At 47.0% G+C, this 23982-nt stretch overlaps 1 protein-coding gene and 1 long non-coding RNA gene across 4 annotated transcripts in view; both read right to left on the bottom strand.

Annotated features, from left to right (window-relative positions):
- Positions 1-23982, bottom strand: part of CAMK1D (calcium/calmodulin dependent protein kinase ID) — a 489620-nt gene that overhangs the window by 264315 nt on the left and 201323 nt on the right. For all 3 annotated transcript variants that reach the window (XM_028825991.2, XM_028825993.2, XM_028825992.2), the window contains exon 2: positions 13225-13356. In XM_028825991.2, the coding sequence (XP_028681824.1) occupies positions 13225-13356 (132 nt within the window). The remainder of the gene's footprint in view (positions 1-13224; positions 13357-23982) is intronic.
- On the bottom strand, positions 7779-12117 carry LOC144331074 (uncharacterized). Its single transcript, XR_013397923.1, has 2 exons — positions 9225-12117; positions 7779-9147 (listed from the first exon to the last, which is right to left on the bottom strand). It is a non-coding gene; the product is annotated as an uncharacterized LOC144331074 (long non-coding RNA).

Genomic DNA, 23982 nt, shown 5'->3' with positions numbered 1-23982 from the left:
TAATAATGTACACAGCCAACATTTGAAGAGCCCACACTATGTGCCAGGCACACATTGACTGTTTGATCTCTACAACGACTATTGGAGGCAGATATTATCATCATCCCCATCATCCTGCAAATGGGGGCTCAGAGTTCAAACGACTTGCCCAAGGTCAAGTAGCTTCTAAGAACAGGAGTCTGATGCAAACTTAGACGAGCTGATTTTCATGACTTCACCACACTGCATCCTGCCTTTCTATTAGCTGAGAAGTCACAGTTACGGATTTATTCTTTCACCATTCATGAACACCTCCTACATAGAGTTGGCTATTGCCTGTATCAAGGAGAAGTGGCCCCGTTCTTCACAAGAGAGCACAGAGACAGCAGATGGGTCAAATCATAGTGGAAAGAGACACACAGACCTGGGTAACTTCCTCTCCGCATATTACTAGTTATGTGGCCCCTAAAAAATGTCTTAAATAAGTCCAAGTTCCTTATCTGTGAAATGTCAATCATAATATCCACTTTATAGGTTTATGGTGACGATTAAATAAAACAATGCTTGCAGAAGTCACTAGTTTCTAAATCATGACACAGGAAGAAGGCTGTTTTTAAAACCCTTGAAGGTACATTTACTAAATGAAGCAAAAGTACATTTTGTTCTTCAATAAAAAGACATAAAAAACTGAGATGTGGCCAGGCGCGGTGGCTCACGCCTATAATTCCAGCACTTTGGGAGGCCGAGGCGGGTGGATCACCTGAGGTCAGGAGTTCAAAACCAGTCTGGCCAACATGGTGAAACCCCGTCTCTACTAAAAGTACAAAAACTACCCAGGCCTGGTGGCAGACACCTGTAAACCCAGCTACTTGGGAGGCTGAGGCAGGAGAATCACTTGAACCTGGGAGGCAAGAGGTTGCAATGGGCCAAGATTGCGCCACTGCACTCTAGCCTGAGCGACGGGGTAAGACGCCATCTCAAAATTAAAAAAAAAAAAATTTAAAAACCTGAGATGTATGTATGTATTTATTCATTTTCAGGGTCTTGCTCTATCACCCAGGCTGATGTGGAGTGGCACAGTCAGAGCTCACTAAAGCCTCAAACTCCTGGACTCAAGCGATCCTCCAGCCTCAGCCTCCTGAGTAGCTGGGACTACAGGCATGTGCCACCACTCCAGGCTAATTTTCTTCGATTTTTCGTAGAGACAGGGTCTTGCTATATTGTCCAGGCTGGTCTTAAACTCCTTGCCTCAAATGGTTCTTCTATCTCAGCCTCCCAAAGTTTTGGGACTACAGGCATGAGACACTGTGATTGGCCTCCAAGACATATTTACAATGTGTGTATCTGCATATTTATTTACACACCTACATACAGTACACTTACGTGTGTGTATACTTAGTTCATCAGTTCTACAGCTTTCAATAAGAACCAAAAACACCACATCTATTACGGCACTGTATTTCTTAAAAGATACCCTTGTATGTGTTCGTATCCCAAGTGATACCTCCTACTTATCCACATCATATAGTCAAAACTGTTTTTTAAATATTCATAAAAGAAAAAATGCAAATAGCTAAAAAATGGATATTAATCCATTTACCAAATTCTATCCAACTATTACTTTAGAAAAAATTTCTTCCCCCAAACCTGCCTTCAGACCAATCATCAGAGCCTCAGACCTCAATTTTAAGCTTTGAGAAAAAGAGTTACATAGCTTTAAAACAGTAAACAACTCTTCAAACTACTCAAACGATAGCCCTGGACTTCACATATGTGAAATGAAATTTGTTAATCAAATTACATATAATTTAAAATACACAGTAAGTCATAAATAAAGCTTCACTAAAATAATTCATTTGCCATATGAATCATGCCAAAACCACATAGAAGACACAATGGACACAACCTAAAGCTTAACAGAAAAAAAAAAAATGAATCTTTGGTGTCTACTTCTTTTTCTATATCTGCCATCCTAGTCTATCTCAGGCCTACTCGCATTTAATCTTTCATTAGTGTGGTTCTCCAATGTAAGCTATTCTGACTTTTTAAAAATATTACCCTATGAGAGAAACAGAGATACCTATATAGATAGATATCTAGATAGACTGTTCTTGAAATCATTTAAGTGGAATTTGTATAAATCATTAGCTAAATAAGTTTACAGAAGAAAGGGAAAAGATCTACCAAGATATATTATTCGAGGAATTTAAGCCACCAAGTATGAGCTGAACTCCCATGTAAATATCCAGATTAGATGACAGAGATGGCACAAGGAAATAAACATGCAAAGATGCAACACTGGTTTTAAAAGTGTGATGAAACACATTGTTTTTTTCAACTACTCTAAATATCTACAGAGTAATATACATAGTACACAAAGTGGCAGGAGAGGTCAGACCAGATTTAAGTATACTCTGTTGCCATAAAAGAATTCTCTCCTCTCCCTCTCTCCATCTCTCTCTCTCTCTCTCCTCTCTCTCTCTCTCTCTCTCTCAAACCTTCCGCCTCTTCTGGAATGCCCCATATTGATTGAGGAACCTGTCATCCGCTTGGTCAATGTAACGGATAATTTTATGTGTGAACTTGACCGGCCTAAAGGATATCCAGACAGCCAGTAAAAGAGTATTTCTGGTGTATCTGTGAGGGAATTTCTGGAAGAGATTAGCATCTGAATCAGCCGACTGAGTAAAAAGATTATCCTCACCCGTGTAAAGCGGGTATGTTCAAATCCACCGAGAGCCAGAATAGAACAAAAAGGCAGAGGAAGAATCAATTTGTTCTTCTTCCTTTTTTTTTTTTTTTCTTTTTTTTCAGAGACAGAGTCTTACTCTGTTGCCCAGACTGGTGTGCAGTGTATGATCACGGCTCACTGCAGCCTCGATTCCTGGACTCAAGTGATCCTCCCACCTCAGCCTCCCAGGTAGCTGTGGCTACAGGCGCATGCCACTAACCTGGTTTTTCTCTCTCCTGGAGCCAGGACATCCATCTCCTGCCCTTGGAGGTCGGCTCCCCTGGTTCCCAGGTCTTTGGCCTTGGACCAAATCATTGCTTTCCTGGGTCTCCAGTTTGCAGATGGCAGACTGTGGAACTTCTCGGCCTCCAGAATGACAGGAGCCAATCCCTCACAATAAATCTTTCTATATATCTATATATATATATCCTATTGCTTCTGTTTCTTTGGAGGACTAATACAGTCACCAAAGCCAGAGAGAACTGGCAGTCAGCATAGACTCCTCCCTTCCACCAAACCTTCTTTGCCTATTCAGCACCCAGTCCCAGGGTTTCTAACCTCCTTAATTTTACCTGAGTTCCCCTAATCCTTGCCTCCATTCCCACCATGTTGCCTTTAGTTCAGGGCTAGATTCAGGAAGTCCACAGTCTAGAGCAGCAGAGATCCCACGGCACAGTCAGGAGTGACAGAAGCAAACCTTGGTGCCGTGGAATCTCAGAGGGAAGGACCCGTCCAGACAGAAATCAAGGGACATGTCCCAAAGGAGGTGTGTGTCGAACTGCAGCAGGAAGGATGCGGGGCGGGGGGCGGTGGGGAGAAGCAATTATCTGCTCTTTTCAGGACAACTCAACTGAAACATGGGTGAAGGGTGGGAAGATGAAAACTAAAGAGGTAGATCACAAAGTGGGGGGCTCGTTTGCAAAAGAGTTTGGATCCTATCAAGCAGGGGACTTTCTGGAATTAAGGTAGTAAGGGTGATTATCAGACACGCATTTAAATACTCATTTGCACAGTGCTGTGGGAGAAGGAGCTAAAGAAAGGGAAACTGCCATGCTTTGAGCGTGTCCTCCGACACTTTATGTGTTGGAAACGTAAATCCTCAATCCAGCAGTGCTGGGAATTGTTTTGGTCATGAGGCATCTGCCGTCATGAAGGAGTGAATGCAGCTCTCATGGGACTAGGTTAGCACTAACAAGAGCAGGTTGTTATAAGGCGGGGTGTTCTCGTCACCTCCCCTCTCTTGGCACACACTCACTTGCCCTTCTGCTTTTCTGCCATATGCCATAAAGCAGCACAAAATCCTCACCAGAGGCAGCCACCCGATCTTGGACTTCTCAGCCTGCAGAACTGTGAGCTAAAGAACTCTGTTTCCTTTGTAAATTACCTAGTATCAAAGTATCATGTTATAGCAACAGAAAATGGAATAAGACACTAACTTCCACAAGAGCCACACTTAGTGCACTATTTGGGAAGTAGAAACCCTAGGCAGGAAGAGGCCCCAGAGATACGTGGACCCTGGAGGGATAACCAACATGCCTACTCAAAATAGGTTCAATTCCTTGTTTTGTAGTATGGGATATGGCCAGTTGTCTTTTCCTTCAATTCAGGGAGTACTATAAGCAATGTCTAAGAAATTAACAGAAATGCATTGATTCTGGATCTCACATCAAAAGTAAAACGTCCTTGATTTTTGCAACGGACAAAACACCATGAGAAAGTCACTGGAAGGACCAAATATATTACCTCTTGGCTAGAAAGTGGCACTAGCATTAGACCACTTCTGTTTCCTCTTACAGACGTGCACAGTTACGATGAAATAAACAACGATCACCAAACGGTGGTCAGAAACGAAGGTGAGTTTACTGCCAACCAGGCAGGGGAAGCCTCCGGACTTAGAAGGAAGCTCAGCATGGCTCCCAGGATAAGAAAGCATAGATATGGAGCAAAAAGGAGGGAGTACACTAAATAAGGCAGGACTCTGAACTGCTACAGAAGAGCCATCATTATGGAAGACCTGTCAATGTCAACTCTTCTCAATCATTAATGGCTTTCACAGAGCCTGGTTTTCACAGGCCCGGGGTGCATTGTTTAAGATTCCAGAAAGCCTTAGCTCATTCAGCAGACAGGCTCACATATGCATGCCCAAAGCTTGGCAAGATTTTGGCTTTAACCACACACACCACCACCACCACCACCACCACCACCATCAGTAAATAACTTACTGCATCCCTCAAAGCCTGTTTCATGGGGATTGCCTGGTTTTATTTGAAATCAAGGTAACAGCCTGGCACAGTGGCTTACGCCTATAATCCCAGCACTTTGGGAGGCTGAGGAAGGCGGATCACAAGGTCAGGAGCTCAAGACCATCCTGGCTAACACGGTGAAACCCCGTCTCTACTAACAAAGTACAAAACAATTAGCTGGACGTGGTGGTGGGAACCTGCAGTCTCAGCTACTCCGGAGGCTGAGGCAGGAGAATGGCATGAACCCAGGAGGCGGAGCTTACAGTCAGCCAAGATCGCGCCACTCTACTCCAGCCTGGGCGACAGAGCGAGACTCCGTCTCAAAAGAAAAAAAGAAGAAGAAGAAGAAATCAAGGTCACTTTCAATACGGTTTCCCAAGGTATCCGAGAGTCTAGAATCGTAAGATATACACCTGCCTCCCTATGTGTCACCATAAGCAAGGCTTTCAACCATTACTTTTCACATTTCCTGCTTGTGTCCTCCATTCCAATGCAAGCTTTCCAGAGAGGAACTCTCTGTCTTTTAGAACAGCGCCTTCTAAGCAGGTCAGATTGATCCTTAAAAAGCTGTATTGGTGCCTGAGAAATTCAAGTACTAGCTTTACCAGCTTAGCCATTTTCAGTCATTGGAAAAGTGGTTATCTTCAGCCCCAATCAATGGATTTCTTTTCTTTTTTTTTGAGATGGAGTTTCCCTCTTGTCGCCCAGGCTAGAGTGCAGTGGTGCGATCTTGGCTTACTGCAACTTCCAACTCTTGCGTTCAAGCAATTCTCCTGTCAGCCTCCCAAGTAGCTGGGATTACAGGTGCCCACCACCATGGCCGGCTAATTTTTGTATTTTTAGTAGAGACGGGGTTTCACCACATTGGCCAGGCTGGTCTCGAACTCCTGACCTCAAGTGATCCGCCCGCCTTGGCCTCCCAAAGTGCTGGGATTACAGGCGTGATGCACCGCGCCTGGCCCCCAATCAGTGAATTTCTATTCAAGTGTCAGTTTCTCTAACACACACAGACTGGCACTTGGCAGTGATTTAAACAAGTGAACAGGGCCAGCCTCCCTTCAGAACAAAGCCGCAGGAGCAGGGGCAGGCTAGACTTCCAGAGTTCATCCATGTCAAAGCCTTTCTCCGGAGGCTGTTCCTTAATCCCAAAGCAGTTGTTTTCTTTGGTTGCAGAAGCTGCCCTCCCTCTGGTCCACACTGAGAGGAAGGTGTCTGCCTTCAGGTAACTGGAGGAGGAGGCTCTGCCCTTCCCACGACAGAGGTGCCAACTCACTCTCCTGCCACACGTCCTGCCATCCATCCTGACCTTGACCCCAGGGATTTCAGGGATGCCAGCCCAGCATCCTGGGCTTTGTCACCTGCTGCCTTTAGCAGTCCTGACCCTCTTCTGATGTGCTTGGCACCGCAGTGTGCTCGCTCGACCACACCCTACCCCAGCCTCTCAAGGCCTGGCACTGCCACGACTGCCCATACTTCTTCAGCCACCTTTGAGAAGTGAGGTTCGCGCTCCTGAGCCCAGTCAGTGGCTGGTGCCTGCTCCTCAACGATGGGATGATGGACTCAAGTCAATTCACCAATCTCATAACAAAACTAGGCTCTTCCAAGGCAGCATATTTGAGTTTGCTCCTCTCAATGAAGCCTCTGCCCTGAAGGAAACATTGCCTGGCATGGGTTTCTGCCTGTGGACACATCTGGACACATCCGCCCACACCCCTGGTCATCACACAGAGCAGCCCCACCCTAGCAGGTGAAACCAGGGGGCAAGGGCTGGAGACGGGTGGCTCTGACATCGCACTGATTATGTGTTGGGATCAGTAGGTGGGGTTTGGGGGAGATGCTTTTTCAATTTTCCATCACCTGCCATTACCTCCAATTCTGACTCAATTGGTCTTGGATGGGGCCTGGGCATCAGTATAATTTTTTTCTTTTTCTTTTTTTTTTTAAGAGATGGCGTCTCAGTCTGTCACCCAAACTGGAGTACAGCCTCAAACTTCTGGGCTCAAGCAATCCTCCCACCTCAGCCTCCAGAGTAGCCGGGACTACTGGCAACCACCACACCGGACTAGTTTTTAAATTTTTTTTTTGTAGAGACAGAGTCTCACTATGTTGCCCAGGCTGGTCTCGAACTCCTGGCCTCAGACAATCCGCCTGCCTCAGCCTCCTAAAATGCTGCAATTACAAGCACAAGTCACTCACTGTGCCCGGCCCATCAGTATGATCTTAAGAGCTTCCTAGGTGATTTTAAAGTGCAGCCAGGGCTCAGACACACTGACGGGGAGAGAAAGAGGCAGAGACCATCATCTGAGACTCCCCAGTGTACCCAGATAGACGAAAACATGCCAATTCAAATCAGTTCCAGCCAGGGTCTCTTCCCCAAGGCAAGACAATCTCTGCAGTCTACAAAGAAGCCATCAGAACAGCATGTTGAATTCTGGTGCCATGTTTCATTCAGACAGTATCCCTTCCACCAAACTGAGCCTGAGTTTTCCCAACTATTAGTAAATGGGCTGCTCTAGACATAGCTGCTTTGCTTCTCTCAGCCCCCACTTTCTAATCTATGCATGCCCCTCTCTCTTCATCACTCATTTAAATGCAGACTGTTGATATATTTGCCTTTCTACTCCTGCAAAAGTACTTTAAGTGCTGCCTTGAAATTATTATTATTATTATTTTTTGAGACGGAGTTTTGCTCTTGTTGCCCAGGCTGGAGTGCAATGGCGCAATCTCGGCTCACTGCAACCTCCACCTCCCGGGTTCAAGCAATTCTCCTGCCTCAGCTTCCCGAGTAGCTGGGATTACAGATGTGTGCCACCACATTCGGCTAATTTTTGTAGTTTGAATAGAGATGTGGTTTCACCACGTTGGCCAGGCTGGTCTCAAGCTCTTGACCTCAAGTGATCCATCCACAGCAGCCTCCCAAAGTGCCGGTTTACAGGCGTGAGCCACTGCACCGGTCAAGTTTTGAAATTAGATTTGGGCAGTGCCTGCCCTCGAAATAAATAATGCCACAGAAATCATAAACTCTGTAATCCAGCCCGAGGAGAATAATACCAATGATGTTCTATTCCATACTGCATACAATACTCTGTTGTGGGATCACAGCTAACCGTTCTGTCTGGAGCAGCTTGTGCTGAATTTTCTAGATGCGGCCGCTGATGCCAGAGCGAGGCTGCCGGTCCTCACAGCTGCATAGCAACAGCCTACCTCCATGTTTATCTGAATGTTTCCCTCTGAGTTTCGTTGAGTATCTACTGATCAAGTAGAAAATTCATTTTGGAACAATTTCCAGAGCAAGTACAAAGACATCCTTAAGGACATGTTAGCTACATTACTTCAGTCCAGTGAAATAAATAAATTTCTCAGCCTACAACAAGCTCAGCATAAAGGGGGACAGGCAGTCTTTTCAATGTGCCGGCTTAGCAGTTCCCCGGTGGTCCAGCAGCTAGGATTCAAATGGGCCTACTTCCAAGGAAAATAGCGTGGAAATAAACAAACGGCCAGGAAACAAACACAAATAGTGTGGAAATAAACAAATGGTCAGGAAATAAGCAAAAGTAGTGTGGAAATCACCAAAGACGGTGGAATTTAAGGCAGTCTATTTGGGATCCCGTCTACAATGACTTAGTCATGAAAATCATCAAAAGACTTTTTTCTGTTTTCTTTTTTCTTTTTTTGAGATGGAGTCTCGCTCTGTCGCCCAGGCTGGAGTGCAGTGGTGTGATCTGGGCTCACAGCAAGCTCCGCCTCCCAGGTTCACACCGTTCTCCTGCCTCAGTCTCCCGAGTAGCTGGGACTACAGGCGCCCGCCACCACGCCCGGCTAATTTTTTTTTTTTTTTTTTGTATTTTTAGCAGAGACAGGGTTTCACCGTATTAGCCAGGATGGTCTTGATCTCCTGACCTCGTGATCCACCTGCCTCGGCCTCCCAAAGTGCTAGGATTACAGGTGTGAGCCACCGCGCCTGGCCAGGACTTTTTTCTTATATGCTGTGTCTGAAAAACTTTACCATTCAGCAAGTCCAGATCACAGTTGAGTTCCAGACCTGGACAGTTAACTGGACCTCTCTACCGGGACATCTCCCCAGCCCCCAAGTTCAGCATGTCTAGATCAGGACTCTCCACTTGCCCTCCTGCTCTGGTATTTCTGATCTCAGTGAATGGGGTCATCACTCACCCAGGCATCCATGTCAGAAACCTGGCAGCCCTCCTGCTCTGGTATTTCCGATCTCAGTGAATGGGGTCATCACTCACCCAGGCATCCATGTCAGAAACCTGGCAGCCCTCCTGGAATCCTCCTTCTCCCTCCCTGCTCTCCCCATTCCTTCCAAATTCCTGAGTCCTACAGATTCCACTGCGTTCACACCCTCATACCTGTTTCTTCCATCTCAAGTCCAGAGCTTCTGCATTCATGTGTTACATCTTCATTTCTCCACCAGATTCTTCCAATGGCCTCCTCACTATTCTCCCTACATACATTGAGTCCTGGCCCCCCAGTCCATTCTTCTCAGTCCTGCCACAATAATCTCCAAAAATTAATCTGGATCATGTTGCTCCTTTCATTAAAACCCTCCAATGGTTCCCCAGGGTCTAGAGGATGAAGTTCAAAGTGGGTACACAAGGCCCTCCACAATCCCACCTCTCCAACCTTAGTGTCTCCAGGCCTCCCCCTGAACCCTCTGCCCTGGAGAGCTCCCCGGCACACCAGCCTTTCTGTCTCCCATGTCCTGACCTCTGTCTGGGCTGCCACTTATGGATGGAACGTCCCTCTGTGTTTCCGACCCTGCAAACCATGCCCATTGTCCGGGCCCTCCTCCTCCGTGAACCCTCTCCTCCCATCCCACCCCAAAGGAAGAAGAGGGCACCCCTACCCTCCAGGCCCTGGTCACGCTCCTACGCAGCATCTGCAATGCCACTGCACGTACTTAGTGACAAAACTATGAGCTCCCAGAGGGCAAGGAGAGCACCTTATCTTTTACACTCAGCGCCCACCAGTGCTGCCTGCTGCACAGTGAGAATTTAACAAATATTTGTTAAATGAATGAATGTCTCCATGACAACATTCTGAGTGCTTTCAAACTGTTTTCTTTCTAGCTCATTGACGTTGCTTTCAGCTGCTCGTGATGTGGATCTGCCTCTTATTCCACATGTAAATCATTTGCAGAGGACCAAAAAAAAAAAAAAAAAAAGTCAGTGCGGGAGATATTATCGATCACCTTCTTATCCCTGGAGAAAGCACTTCTTTGTTCTTGACTCCTAAAAGACGGGTCAGGCTTCCAGGCACTCCAGCAGCGGATACTGAGAAACCATCACAAGTTATTCCAGCCCTCCAGCCCTCCTCGGTTTTTCAATGCCCTCTCCCTGGAAGTGATTATTTGAGTGAGGCACAGGGTGAGGACAATTAAAACAGACCATCCACAGCATCAACAGGACTGGCTTATAAAGCCTACCTCCATGGCCTCTGCTCATGCAAATGAAAAATAACGCTAAAAAATGAAACTGACTTCCTCCACTTTTGGACTTCTCAGCCCTAAGGGAGTCACACAAAAATACAGTCACCATTCTCAATCCTCAGCAGACAGCTCCTGCGCCCAACGTAAAACCTTTGGAAGGCTCTGGGCCCACCCAGAATTCCATCTACAGTGTCAAATATCTGTAATATGCCTGCAACTTAATGTCACCAGCAAACAACTTCTTCTCCAAGTACTGATTTCATATTGGAAAATGAGCAATTTAAATAAAGGTCTCATTAACATCATGTTTTCCTGCTAGATGCTAATGTACCTAATTTGTTTTCCCAGATTCTCTTCCATACAATCATCTCCTGCAATCCTCCTCAGGACAACCTGAAACTCACTGGGTTCCTAATAGACAATCCAGAGCACCTAGAAACAGTCCAACTACCAAACAAATAAGCAAACCCCTTAGGCTACAATGTTATAGAGACCTGTTGGTTCTCAAACACTTATCACGCATGCTGTAGCTTCTTCTGGGAGGTTCACAAAGGTCAGAAGACTACAGATCGACTGTCCTGGCCCTCTCAGCACTGCTGGGTTTGTACAAATAATGGCCCATTATTTGTTCGGTGGACACTGCTGGTCCCAGTAAGAGAGGAGTGGGTAAGATGTTTATTCAGAAACAATGTGAGGAGCGTGATATTTTGTGTTGAGGCTCTAGAAGACTTGTTCTCATTCTGCTTTGCTTATCGGTACAGAGATTCTTGCTATGTGCTGATTCCAAACCCCAAAAATTTCAAGGATATTTCGAACATCTTTTATTCATAGCAACTCTTACAAATTTCCGTAGCACCCTGCTCAGACACACTCCAAACATGCAAAATCAGGTACTACATAAGGGCTTACTCCCCCAAACCTTTTGACATTACAGGGAAATGGCTTAATCATGGCAGTGTGGGGAACGGTGCGGACACCACACCCATGAAAGAACATCGTTGGGGTGCATCCAGACACATCAGAATGGTTCTGGGAGCCAGGCGCCATGGCTGATGCCTGTAATCCCAGCAATCTGGGAGGCTGCGGTGGGAGGACCGCTTGAGGCCAGGAGTTCAAGACCAGCCTGAGCAACACAGTGAGTCCTCCATCTCTAAAACAAACAAAAAAAAATGTTTTTTAATTAGCCAGGCATGATAGCATGTGCCTACAGTCCCAGCTACTCAGGAGCCAGAGGTGGGAAAATCACTTGAGCCCAGGAGTTGAGGTTGCAGTGAGCCAAGATTATGCCATTGCACTCCAGACAGGGCAACAGAGCAAGATCCTGCCTGGAGAAAACAAGAAAAAATGAATGGTTCTATGTGTGCCATTATACAAGAGGGGACTTTCTTATATTTTCACTCCCCGTGTGTAATAGAAATAAATGAAAATCTTGGCCAGGCACAGTGGCTCATGCCTGTTATCTCAGCACTTTGGGAGGCCAAGGCGGGCAGATCACCTGAGGTCAGGAGTTCAAGACCAGCCTGGCCAACATGGTGAAACCTCGTCTCTACAAAAATACAAAAATTAGCTGGGCATGATGGCAGATGCCTGTAATCCCAGCTACTTGGGAGGCTGAGGTGGGAGAATCACCTGAATCCAGGAGGTAGAAGTTGCAGTGAGCCAAGATTGCGCCATTGTACTCCATCCTGGGCAACAGAGCAAGACTCTGTCAACAAGTACGGAAGGAGGGAGGGAGGAAGGAAGGAAGGGAGGGAGGAGAAGGGAGGCAGGGAGGGAGGGAGGGTAGGAAGGAGAAGAAAGAAAGAAAGAGAGAGAGAGAGAGAGAAAAGAAAGAAAGAAAGAGAGAGAGAGAGAGAGAGAAAGAAAGAAAGAAAGAAAGAAAGAAAGAAAGAAAGAAAGAAAGAAAGAAAGAAAGAGAAAGAAAGGAGGGAGGGAGGGAGGGAGGGAGGGAGGGAGGGAGGGAAGGAGGGAGGGAAGGAGGGAGGGAAGGAAGGAGAAAGAAACAAAGAAAGAGAGAGAAAGGAAAGGAAAGTGGGAGGGAGGGAGGGAAAGAAAGGAAATAAAGAAAGAAATGAAGAGGTAAGCACTGAAACAGTGAACTCCATGCAGCCTGCTGGGTGCCAGGTGCCACGTCTGTGGCAGAGAATGGGAGAAACCATCGGAGCATGTGGAAGTACCACTGGCCGGGTTGGTATTCCAGGCTCTGCCACCCTGGAGCTGCAAGGCTTTGGACACATGACTGTATTTTATGAGCTTTATCACCTTATCATAAATAAAACAGTAACAACAACAACAACAACAACAACAGTACTCATAGCGGTGGCAACAGCACAGACCTTTACTGAGCACTTACTACGTGGTGAGTGCCGCAGTGAGCCCTTCACAAAAACGTAGTAAGCAGCATCTTACCAAATCCCTACAACACCCTGCCAAGGAGATGCCAGTAACTCCATTTTACAGAGGAGACTCAGGGCTCCGTAGCCGGCCCACGGTCACTCGGATATCGTGAGTGGCAGGGTCTCGGTTCCCAAGCAAGTCTGCCTGACAGCTGTGCTCTTTGGAATTGAGAACTACTTCCAACCATGGCCGTGAATGTTATAAGACACGAGAGATCTATGGGAAAAGTGCTTTGAAAGTGGGTTATCATTTGCAGAGTCCTCTGGGGGCCCCTCTGCCCCCGAGGAAAGTCTGCCTCCGGGGCAGGCATCCTGCAGGACACAGGGGCCAGGAGGTAGGGAAGGGAGGAGGGGAGGTGTTGGGGAGGGAAGGAGGGAGGAGGGGAGGAGAGGAGGAAGGGAGGAGGGCTGCCCTCCAGCACTTACTTTCTCAGGACAGCTATCTCATTCTCTATGCTGCTTTCCTTGCCCTTCAGCGCCTTCTTAGGGATACACTTCACGGCAAAGAGCTTGCCAGTTGCCTTCTCTTCAGCTAAAACCACTTCCGAAAAGGCCCCGCTGTGAACAAAGAGGGAAAAAAAGAACACTTAGATGCAGGAGTCTGGTTTTGCAATAGCTCTATTCACCCTACCACCAAAGTTTAAGTAAACAATAACGACGGCTTAATTGTAAGCATTACTGTTACTTTTATCCACCATGGCTCCTTGCCAAACATCTTTGTGCAAACAAATACACAGGGGCGGCCAGGCACAGTGGCTCACGCCTGTAATCCCAGCACTTTGGGAGGCTGAGGCAGGCGGATCACCTGAGGTCAGGAGTTCAAGACCAGTTTGGCCAACATGGTGAAACCCCGTCTCTACTAACAATACAAAAAATTAGCCAGGCGGGGTGGCACACACCTGTCATCCCAGCTACTTGGGAGGCTGAGGCAGGAGAATCGCTTGAACTCGGGAGGCAGAGGTTGCAGTGAGCCGAGATCGTGCCACTGCACTCTAGCCTGGGCGACAGAGCAAGACTCTGTCTCAAAAAATAATAATAATAATAATAATTTTTTAAAAAAAGAAGTACACAGGGGCAAGCATGCTTTCCTGCAAAGGGACATGTGGATGTGGAGGTCGACATGGTGAGGCCACCTCCCGGTACCACCTGCTGCAGAGCACAGTGGCGTCACTTTGGAGCCCACAAGAGGTTTCTTCTACAGAAAAGGACTGGATCCTTCTGCCGGTGTCAGCTCTCCGCACCTCCACACGGACCAGAAAGTCACACTAAAACCCCCAGGTCCTCACAGGCTTTTTCATCTAGAGGAAATTTCAGAGCGCTCTGCAAACACTGGACTCCTTCTCCCAGCTGGGTAAGGATATGACGCAGTGTGAGCAGTGTTGTAGGTGGCCCAGACACAGGGTCATTAATTGGTCCGAGGGTACAAGTGCTCACCAAGCAGCTTGAATCCTTTTTTTTTTTTTTTTTTTTTCAGACGGAGTCTCGCTCTGTCGCCCAGGCTGGAGTGCAGTGGCGCTATCTCGGCTCACTGCAAGCTCCGCCTCCCGGGTTTACGCCATTCTCCTGCCTCAGCCTCCCGAGTAGCTGGGACTACAGGCGCCCGCCACCTCGCCCGGCTAATTTTTTTGTATTTTTTAGTAGAGACGGGGTTTCACCGTGTTAGCCAGGATGGTCTCGATCTCCTGACCTCGTGATCCGCCCGTCTCGGCCTCCCAAAGTGCTGGGATTACAGGCTTGAGCCACCGCGCCCGGCTTGAATCCTTTTTAAACCAAAGAAACTAACAAACAAGGGCCATGGACTGGGGAAGACTGTCCTGCCTGAAAATACACATTTCACTCTGCAACGGCAGAGCAACAAACTAAAACCAGGACATCTGGGGCTGGAGAGTCCATTTCTCTGGAGGAGCCTCTTGTGATCAGGGAGCCCCAGAGCCAGCACCCCGGGACCAGCTCCTTCACTGACGGCAAGCAAGCCCTGCATGCAGAACTCCACTAATAACCCTGGCATGGAACAGGCTCCTCCGTCATCCCCAGATCCTCCAGATCCCAGCTCTGTGCACAGGGAAGTACCAGAGCCCACCGAGTCATCCTCTGTCCCGAGACTTTCAACTCCTGCTTCAAGAAACCAACGTTCCTGTGTCCAGAGAAACCACTGGAAGCCCCAGTGTTATGGCAATGCCAGGGCTTCAGGCATTACCTTCTTCAGTCCAATGGTCCCCAACCTTTTTGGCATCAGGGACCAGCTTCATGGAAACCAGTTTTCCCATGGACCCGGGAGAGCAGGGTGGTTTGGGGATGACTCAAGTGCATTACATTTCTTGTGCACTTTATTTCATTTTTTTGAGACGGAGTCTGGCTCTCTTGCCCAGGCTGGAGTGCAGTGGCACAATCTTGGCTCACTGCAACCTCTGCCTCCCAGGTTCAAGCGATTCTCCTGCTTCAGCTTCCTAAGGAGCTGGGGTTACAGGTGTCCACCACCGCTCCTGGCTAATTTTTGTATTTTTAGTAGAGATGGGGTTTCACCATGTTACCCAGGCTGCTCTCGAAGTCCCGACCTCAAGTGATTCACTCGCCTCGAACTCCCAAAGTGCTGGGATTATAGGTGTGAACCACCATGCCCAGCCACTTTATTTCTATTATTATTACACACGAATGTATAATGAAATAATTCTACAACTTGCCATAATGCAGAATCCGTGGGAGCCCTGAGCTTGTTTTCCTGTAACTAGACAGTCCCATCTGGGGGTGATGGGAGACAGTGACAGTTCATCAGGCATGAGATTCTCATAAGGAGCGTGGAACCTGGATCCCTCGTGTGCACAGTTCACAACAGGGTTCATGCTCCTATGAGAATCCAGTGCTGCTGCTGATCTGACAGGAGGCGGAGCTCAGGCGGTAACGAGAACAACAGGGAGTGGCTGTTAAGTACAGATGACGCTGTGCTTGCTTGCCCGCTGCTCACCTCTTGCTGTGTGGCAAAGTTCCTAACAGGCCACATACCCTACCAGTATTGGTCTGCGGCCTAGGGGTTGGGAACCCCTACTTTAGTCACTGTCAAAGAGATTCCTGCACAGAGGGAACACCCTTCCTCCTCCTCTCCTTGGCCTCCTGACAGCAATGCACACTCTGTCACAATCCAAGGGAAGGTAAATGCATGTTTAAAAATCCTATCCAGCGAGAGGAATTCACTTCCACTCACTGCAGTTAACCTCAGGACAGCGCTCCCACCGGCCCATGAATGCTCATGAGACAAGCTTGTCTATAGCTTCAAGGTCTGTTTGAAATTATACAAACCCAAGGGGCAGAACATAGTCCTTCCACAAAATATCCCAGATGAAAAAGATCAGAAGCAGGATCTTCTGCCCAAATCCACAAATGATTCATCTGTAGGATTCTCCCCTCAAAACACTACATCCCAGAAGCCAAACCTTCTAGAACCTGCCAGAACAATCATCATTAAATATAAACAGATAAAGACCCAGCACAGGTTTATCACAGAGGGATACACGGAGTCAGGCATTCCCAGTGACACCGGCCATGGCCAATGGCTTTTGTCCAGGAAACTCAAATCATAACAATTCCAGAGACGGCCCCTGAGCCCATGGCCCATCCCTCCTCACTCATCGCTAAGCCAGGGGGAGACAGGTGGCTGCACCTCACAGAGTTCTTAGGTGGGCCAAGACCCTGAATGAGGAGGTACGTGTTCCCCCTCACTACCCTCTGGGAGGTAGAACAAGAACTATGTTAGAGTATGAGAAAAATCACTGGGGAAAGACCAAGGTTCAAGCACCACGGGTGGTTTTTTTTTTTTCTTTTTTCTTTCTTTTTTTTTTTTTTTTTTTTTTTTTGAGAAGGAGTCTCGCCCACACTGGAGTGCAGTGGCCGGATCTCAGCTCACTGCAAGCTCCGCCTCCCGGGTTTATGCCATTCTCCTGCCTCAGCCTCCCTAGTAGCTGCGACTATAGGCACCCGCCACCTCACCCGGCCAGTTTTTTGTGTGTGTGTTTTTAGTAGACACGGGGTTTCACCGTGTTAGTCAGGATGGTCTCGATCTCCTGACCTCGTGATCCACCCGTCTCGGCCTCCCAAAGTGCTGGGATTACAGGCTTGAGCCACTGCGCCCGGCCACGTCGTTTAATACCAGATACTTCATTCATTCATTCATTCAGTCAGTCAGTCAGTTTCCCTGTTGGCCACTTGAGTCCCTAATGCTGATGACACCCCAATGTTCCTTAGTTTGTTGGATTTACTAAGTCCATTTTCCGGAAGGTGGAAAAGCCCTTTGGCAGCAGTGACCACGGACAAGGGCTTGGGCTGGGAACGGCGATCAGGTCCCTCTCCTCCTGGGCTGCCCCTCGCTCCACTCTCCATCCACAGGTGTTCCTTCCTCTACAGAATCCCTGTGATCAGAAATGACCACGGCCCACACAGAGGGGACACCCTGCTCAATCGGACCCTTGGTAGCCTATAAGAGAAAAGCATTTCCTTGCTTGGAGGAAATGGAGTGAGAAGTGAGGTTGCCGCAGGACTCAGCCCGAGGGACAAGAGATTGAGGAAGGGACCGAGGGGTCTCCTCAGAGCCAGCACTGCCACGGCAGGAAGCTGACAACACGGCGAGGCAGTAGTGCCCGTGGAGCTAGGGTTTTTCTGCCTTTGTCCCTGGCTAGGTGGCGATGGGCTATGTGGCCCCCTATGGGGAAGGCAGGACAGCGGCACAAAGGTACGTCAAGAGAGTCACATGCTAAACAGCCCAGGCTTGACGCCACATGACCAAGGAGTCTCCATCAGAAGATCCTGAGTAGAGTCACGGAGCCAAGTTTCCAGTCCCATTCTCTGCGAATGCAAGTCAGCATGCAACTCCACGCCTAGGTCTATACCCAGAAGTGAAAGCGGGGAATGAACAGGGGCGTCGACAGCCACAGTCACAGCGGCATTATTCACAACAGCCACGAGGTGGCAACAACCCTTGCATCCACTGGGGGACAAATGGATAAAATCTGGTCTACATATATAACAGTAAATAGCCACAAACAGCAATGGAATTCTGACCCATGCTGGAACACGGATGAACTCTGAGGACATTTATGCTAAAGGAAATAAACCAGATACAAAAAGCCAAATACCGTATGATTCTACTTACAGGAGGTGTCCAAAGTCATCAAATTCATAAAGGAAGAAAGTAGAACTGTGGTTGCTAGGGACTAGGGGGAGAAGGCAATGGGGAGTTCTGTTTAATGGGGACAGAGTTTCCGTTTGGGAAGATGAAAAGGATCTGGAGGCCAGGCATGGTGGCTCATGCCTGTAATCCCAGCACTTTGGGAGGCCAAGGCAGGCAGATCACTTGAGGTCATTTGAGACCAGCCTGGCCAATATGGTGAAACCCCGTCTCTACTAAAAATATAAAAATTAGCAGTGTGTGGTGGCACATGTCTGTAGTCCCAGCTACTCAGGAGGCTGAGGTGGGAGAACCACTTGGGTCCTGGAGGCGGAGGCTGCAGTGAGCTGAGATCACGCCTATGCACTACAGCCTCAATGACAGAGCGAGACTCTGTCTCAAAAAAAAAAAAAAAAAAAAAAAAAAAAAAAAAAAAAGGTCTGGAGATGGATGGGGTTGATGGTTGCACAACGATGTGAATATACTTGATGCCACCAAACTGTACTCTGTCAAATGGTTAAAATAGGCCGGGCACAGTAGCTCATGCTTATAATCCCAGCACTTTGGGAGGCTGAGGTGGGAGGATCGCTTGAGCCCAGGAGTTCGAGACCAGCCTGGGCACCACAGTGAAACCCTGTCTCTACAAAAAATTTAAAAATTAGCCAAGTACGGTGATATACACCTGTCATACCAGCTACTTGGGAGGCTAAGGTAGGAGGATCACTTGGGCCCGGGAGGTCAAGGCTGCAGTGAGCCATGATCACGGGACTGTACTTCAGCCTGGGCCATAGAGCAAGACCTTGTCCCCCGCCGCACCCCACACCCCACCCCCCAAAGAGGTTAAAGTGGTAAAGTTTATGTTATGTATATTTCACTGCAATAAAAAGATAAACATAAAAGGTCTGCTTGCTTCTAATCAATGATGTTGCCTGAGGACGGATACATTGGAAAAACTAGATAGACCTTTTCACTAAATACCTCCCTAAAGGAGAAAAAAATTTATCAACTGTAGGGTGCCAGCTGGAGTGAGCAACTTGATATTTACAAAGGACTCTGGCATTTATCAGTGAATCCACTCCTTACAGCAACCCCATGAAGCAGACGAGAAGTTACTGCCATCTCCATTTTACAGATGAGGATACTGAGTCCCATCACACAAGTGGTAAAGGGCAAAAAATAGAACTCGGTTTCCTATTCTCTCCGAGGTCCTTTCTCAATGAGTCATGCCGGGCTGATACCCATGGCTACCAGGGCGTGTGCTTGGCAAGCACTGCAGGTGACAGGGATGGAGGGGTTAGAAGACCCTGTTGTCAGATGAGCTGCCATCGCTCCAAGCCCGCAAATCCACCTGCTTTATCATTTAGCCAAACAATGTGCATTTACCTGCTTTAAGCTTTCGAAAGACAAAGTTCTCTGGCCTTCTTAAGGGATATAAGATTACCATAAACTGTTACTGTTCCCACAATAAACAGAAATCACTTGAAGACACTTCCCCTGTTCCAGGAAATTTAATTAGAAACATCAAACACAAAGCTCATGAATGAACAGTTTGAGCACTTTCTATGATATTATATAACACAGTGGTGTGTGTGTGTGTGTCTGTGTGTGTGTGTGTGTGTGTGAGAGAGAGAGAGAGAGAGAGAGAGGAGGGGGGTGTCCTTGTGACAAGAAAGGCTACAGCAAGGAAAATGATCTGAAAACCTATAAAGACTTCCTGCAACCCAAGAACATAAATTCCAAGGAACAAAAGCAGGGACAGAGTGACAAAGTTTTAAAAAATACAAAGAGGTCAAAGCAGGTTGCAGTCTATAGGCTATAAAACACAAGCATTGTGCATTTAAAGCTGAACGATGGGGCACTCCAGCCAGACCGAATCATGCTGGCAACTTAAAATTGTCTGGGCACAGCTGTCACTGGCCTGGAGCCCGTGCCCCACTCTTCTCTCTGCAGTCCGCCTTCTTCCTCCACCACCACTTGACTGCACCCTCGTGGGCAGGGCCCCCCAGGGGTCTCCCAGTTGCTAAACCCAATGGCTTCCTCTCACTGCTCATCCTACTGGTTTTTGCCTTGACCTTCTTCCTAAAATTCTTTGCTTCTTGGTTCTACAGCATAGTCCTCTCCTTCTGCCTCTATGTCCATTTCCTCTCCATCTCCATCTCCTCTTCCTCCCTTCAAACATCAATGGGCCCCCAAGGGTTCATTTGCAACCCTTCCTTCTTCCTAGTCTGTATCTTCCCCATGGAAATCTCAGCTGTTTCCATAGTCTCAGCCCCCTCTGTCCTTTGATGGTCTCCTAAGCTTCATCCACATTTTAATCTCTCTCATGTGCAAACCTTACCTTCTCCGCTCACAAAGGCCCTTCCCAGCCTCTCAAGAGCACGATAACCAAAGTGAAACATAGTTATCTTTACCCCAAAACTTCTCTCTTTCATTTCTACTAATCAGTAATGCGGCCTAAAACCTGTCTACTTTACTGCTCTCTGTCTCTGTCATTTCCATCGCCAAGTACGTTCAGGTCTTCCGCTTGAGACAAGAGTCTCAAACGCCCGCCTGTTCCTCCATCCCTTCACTGTTCCTCTGGTTCATGTCCTCCTTCTCTCGATTCTGCAATACCTCCACGCACTCCTTCCTGGTCCTGTAGCCCCCAGCGAGCCCACTGCTACCTGCTACCTCCTGTTACTGAAATTACTCTTCTGGAAATAAGATTTGATTATGTCATTACCCTCCTTAAATCGTTGAGGTTTCGTGTCTATGGGATCAAGTTCAAATCCCTTTGCAAGTTACCCATGCCACTCGAAGCTTTTCTAAACCTGACCACAACTTTGCAGGCTCATCTGCCACTATAGCCACTGTCCCCAACACAAACACTCCCCACCATATACAAGTCACCTCAACCCAACCACACCACTCAACAGGCAGTTTCCTGAACACACAATGGCCTTTCACACCACTGGCCTTTGTTCAAGTTCTGCCCATCCCCTCCTTCCCTGAATGTCATTCATTCCTTTTCCTTTCTGCTTGGTAAAATTCCATGCCTTTTTCTTTCTTTTCTTTTTTTTTTTTTTTTTTTTTTTTGAGACAGAGTCTCGCTCTGTCACCCAGGCTGGAGTACAGTGGTGCTATCGTGGCTCACTGTAACCTCCGAATCCCTGGTTCAAGCAATTCTCCTGCCTCAGCCTCCCGAGTAGCTGGGATTACAGGCCCATGCCACCACGCCAGGCTAATTTTTGTATTTTTAGTAGAGACGGGGTTTCACCATGTTGGCCAGGATGGTCTCGATCTCCTGACCTCACGATCTGCCCGCCTCGGCCTCCCAAAGTGCTGGGATTATAGGTGTGAGCCACTGCGCCCAGCCAATTCCAAGTATTTTTCAAAGGCCCAGATGGTATATTTCCTCCTTTTTCCTTTTTTGTTTTTTACTGTGAGACAGAGTCTCACTCTGTCACCCAGGCTGGAGTGCTGCGGCGTCATCTCAGCTCACTGCAACCCCCGCCTCTGGGGTTCAAGCCATTCTCCTGACTCAGTCTCCTGAATAGCTAAGACTACAGGCGCACACCACCATGCCCAGCTAGCTTTTTTTTTTTTTTTTTTTTTTTTTAGTAGAGACGAGTTTTCACCATGTTGATCAGGCTGGTCTCGAACTCCTGACCTCAAGTGATCTGCCCACCTTGACCTCTTATTTCCTCCTCTCTTAAGGTTTTCTCAATTGCTTCTCACCCAGGCAGAATGATGCTCTCCTTCTGAAAAATGTGGCTTAAACGTACATTACCTATCCCATGTGCACATCCCATTACAGTCCTTAACATGCTTCCTATACGAGAATAGGAGGTGCATGTATTCTGTTTCTGTGTCTCTAGACCTAATAATACTTGTGTCAACTGGTGCCCAAGACACTTCTGATGATGACCATTAATGGGGGCTCTCCTCTGATTCCCCATCAGGCTCTTCACTCTTCTCCTGTGCTGTAGATCTGCAAAGTAAGTAATGTATCCTAATGACCTTCTACTCAACACCAGTACTATCCACTCAACACTAGTACCATCCACTCAACACTAGCACTATCCACTCAACACTAGTACCATCCACTCAACGCTAGCACTATCCACTCAACACTAGTACCATCCACTCAGCACTAGCACTATCCACTCAACACTAGTACCATCCACTCAACGCTAGCACTATCCACTCAACACTAGTACCATCCACTCAGCACTAGCACTATCCACTCAACACTAGTACTAGAAAACAGTACTATCTCTTTTCTCCTCCATAATATGTTTCTCTAAGTTTCTATGCAAGCCTGTGCAGAAAGAACCTCAAAGGTTTCTCTTGAGGCATAAAAATTATTTGAGTCCCTCCTGATTTATTTTAAAACATGCACTTACATGCCTGAATGCTTAAGTAATATTATACAGTTGAATAATCCAGAGATCACTGTTTGTTTTGACTAGAAAAAGTCTTAAATTTGTTAATTTATGATATTTTCTCCCTATAAACCTTCATCCTTGTTGAATAAGTAAAATTTGGTAAAAAGAAACAGCAGATTTTTATACAGATGAAAGGACTTTAGAAAATGCATAACTGTGGGAGAAATAAAAATTTCAGTGTTTCAAAAACTGCATTTTTTCAAGTTGTGACAAGACATTTATTTGAATGATAAAGAAAGCCATTATTCTATTTAAAAAACACAAAATTTCCATCAAAAAGGAATCTCTGTGATAAATTATTGGAAAGGTCAAATAAAAATTTAATCTTGAAATGCTAAATGTTTTCTTCACCTGATGATAGGCTGTACAAATTGCAAAAGTTGAATCCTTCCTCCTTTTCCCCACATTTCAAAGAAAATCAAATCATCACCCACAGGCAGCTCATCCTGATTATAAGCCAGGTGCCTGCGAGGAAATAATCTTTTGAGAACCAAATTTCCAAGACTAAAGGAAACCATCCCATTTTCCATAGTGATGAAAGAATTCTAAATGGCTACTTAGACTTTTAACTTCATAAATGATGGCTCTGGAAAATAAAAGCTGTTTTGCTTTGCTTTATCTAGTCAGTTTCAATGGACTGTGGTGTTACGATGGTTGGCTCTCCATGCTGTTAAATGTATACCCAGTCCTCTCTGAGTGAAATGATCTGAGGTCCAAGCGACCAGTGAGTGACAGGGCAAAGAAAAGAAGTGGACCTGGGATCTGGGAATGTTCTTCCTGAGTTCCCTGAAAAAGCAACACAAAATGCATGTGCCCTAAGGATGCCTTGGCTAAAAACAGACATTTAAGGGCTTGTGAACTGGTTTTTTACCCTTCTCCTGTGCTATAGATAGGCATGTGCTTACCTGTAGTTAAAAAATTATCAGAATCATTCTGACTCCAGTCGTCTCAACTCCAGACCTTTAGCTTAGGCTGGGCCCAGAACTCAGAACCAAGCCAAGCCCAGAGATACGCTGGCTAACTCCCTCCTCACTACCAATTATTATTGTAAAAAATGGAAACAAGAAATCTGTTTCTATCCCAGTTTCTCATAATCTTTTCCAGTTTCTAATACCTTTCATCTTTAACCTAAGGTTGTTAAGAATAATCGGGCAACAGCCAGGCGTGGGAGGCTAACACCTGTAATCCTAGCACTTTGGGAGGCCAAGGCGGGTAGATCACATGAGGTCAGGAGTTTGAGATCAGCCTGGCCACCATGGCGAAACCCGTCTTTACTGAAAAAATACAAAAATTAGCCGGGCGTGGTGGTGGGCACCTGTAATCACAGCAACTCGGGAGGCTGAGACAGGAGAATCACTTGAACCCAGGAGGCAGAGGTTGCAGTAAGCCAAGATCGCGCCACTGCACTCCAGCCTGGGTGGCAGAGCAAGACTCTGTCTCAAAAAGAGCAAAAAAAAAACCCAAAAAACAAAAAAAAACAATAATAGCTGGGTGTGGAGGCTCACACCTGTAATCCCAATACTTGGGAATGCCGAGGAGGGCAGATCATCTGAGATGAGGAGTTCAAGATCAGCCTGGTCAACACGGTGAAACCCCGTCTCT

Source organism: Macaca mulatta, chromosome 9 (assembly GCF_049350105.2).
Source record: "Macaca mulatta isolate MMU2019108-1 chromosome 9, T2T-MMU8v2.0, whole genome shotgun sequence".
Lineage (NCBI taxonomy): Eukaryota > Metazoa > Chordata > Mammalia > Primates > Cercopithecidae > Macaca > Macaca mulatta.
This window is presented reverse-complemented; position numbering and strand designations above follow the sequence as displayed.